Below are 1,598 nucleotides of genomic sequence, written 5' to 3' on the forward strand. Positions count from 1 at the left end.
TCATGCTTTTAATAGCAAGTGGCAGATTAAAACACCCTCAGTGATACAATGACACTCTAGTGTTACAGAATGCCATTATTTGAAGATCACATATAATGTTCTAGACAATGAAAAAATAGAGTTCAAAAGTGACAATGATATAAAAAGACAGAGATAATATTATGATTTAATTAATGCTATTACTAAACAGGAAAAAAAGGTAGAGAAGATATTTTGTAATTGTGAGAAAAAAATAAAAAAGACCTACTCCCCAAAGACTAGAAATTGCTTGTGAATAAAAACTCAAATTTCCTTTACCAGGTTAAGGAAAATATAGGCTAAGAAATCTGCAACAAATAATATATAATTGAAGCACAGAATCTGCTTGTCATATAACCAACTGCACAGAAAAATACTTTTGATCAAAACTATCTCTTATTCAGGGTTTTTTTCAGAGCAAGCTTAACATCTTTGTTCCTCAAGCTATAAATTAAAGGGTTCAGCAAGGGAACGGTATTAGTATAAAAAACAGAAGAAATTTTTCCCTCATCCTTGGACCCAGCAGAAGATGGTTTGAGATACACAAATGCACCTGATCCAAAGAACAAGGAAACAGCAATTATGTGGGAACTGCAGGTGCTGAGGGCTTTGGATCTTCCTTCCATTGACTTGATGTGGAGGATGCTGGAAAAGATGAGACCATAAGAGACAAAGATGGTGAGACTGGGCACAATGATATTGATGCCCACCACAATGAAAATTACCAGTTCATTGATGTGGGTACTTGTGCAGGAGAGTTGGAGAAGAGGGAGCATGTCACAGAAAAAATGGTTGATGATGTTTGCATCACAGAAAGTCAGTGTCAACATGTTTCCAGTGTGAGTCATGGCACCAGAAAATGCCATCCAGTAGGAACCAAGCACAAGGCTGGAACACACTTTAGGAGATATGATAACATTATACAAAAGTGGGTTACAGATGGCCACATAGCGATCATAGGCCATTGATGTCAGCACATAAATTTCAGAAATAGCAAAAAAGCACAAAAAGTAAAGCTGGGTCATGCACTCCGCATAAGAAATAATATTATTTTTTGATATAAAGGTAACCAGCATTTTTGGTGTAAACACAGAAGAATAACAGAAATCTATGAAGGACAAGTTAAAGAGGAAAAAGTACATGGGGGTGTATAGATGTGAATTTATCCCAATTAAAGTTATCATGCCCAAGTTTCCCAACACAGTGACTGTATATATTACTAGGAACAGGAAGAACAAGGGGAGCTGGAGATCTGGTTGGTCTGTTAATCCCAATAGAAGGAATTCAGTCACAAATGAACCATTTCCAGAAGCCATTCTTCTCTAAGAGAATCTGTGGACAGAGGAGAATGTATTACACAGAGAAAATTCAACTTTCTCACAACATCTCCAAAGAATGTTGTATGCATTGGCAAGATTTGAGACTTGGCCAATGCGGACCATAGTCTATTTTACCATTATGAAACTGAGTGACTTGGGCATTATTTCATTAGTCTTTATAAGCTGTATGAACAAAAACTATCAGAACTTAGCCTGTAGCATGAAGCACTTTGGTTCCATATGCAAACATGACTGCTGTAA

General features: G+C 36.5%; 1 protein-coding gene across 1 annotated transcript; it reads right to left on the minus strand.

Annotated features, from left to right (window-relative positions):
- Window positions 1-407: 407 nt before the first annotated feature.
- Window positions 408-1,334, minus strand: LOC120874377 (olfactory receptor 8B8-like). Its single transcript, XM_040255751.1, has one exon. It carries the CDS (start codon window positions 1,332-1,334, stop codon window positions 408-410), a length of 927 nt encoding a protein of 308 aa, XP_040111685.1.
- Window positions 1,335-1,598: the final 264 nt, after the last annotated feature.

The sequence above is a fragment of the Oryx dammah genome, unplaced genomic scaffold (genome assembly GCF_014754425.2).
Source record: "Oryx dammah isolate SB20612 unplaced genomic scaffold, SCBI_Odam_1.1 HiC_scaffold_15, whole genome shotgun sequence".
Classification (NCBI taxonomy): Eukaryota; Metazoa; Chordata; class Mammalia; order Artiodactyla; family Bovidae; genus Oryx; species Oryx dammah.

What these genes read in the sequence shown, in the direction of transcription:
- LOC120874377 (XM_040255751.1), bottom strand. Translation starts at nt 1,334, where the DNA reads ATGGCTTCTGGAAATGGTTCATTTGTGACTGAATTCCTTCTATTGGGA.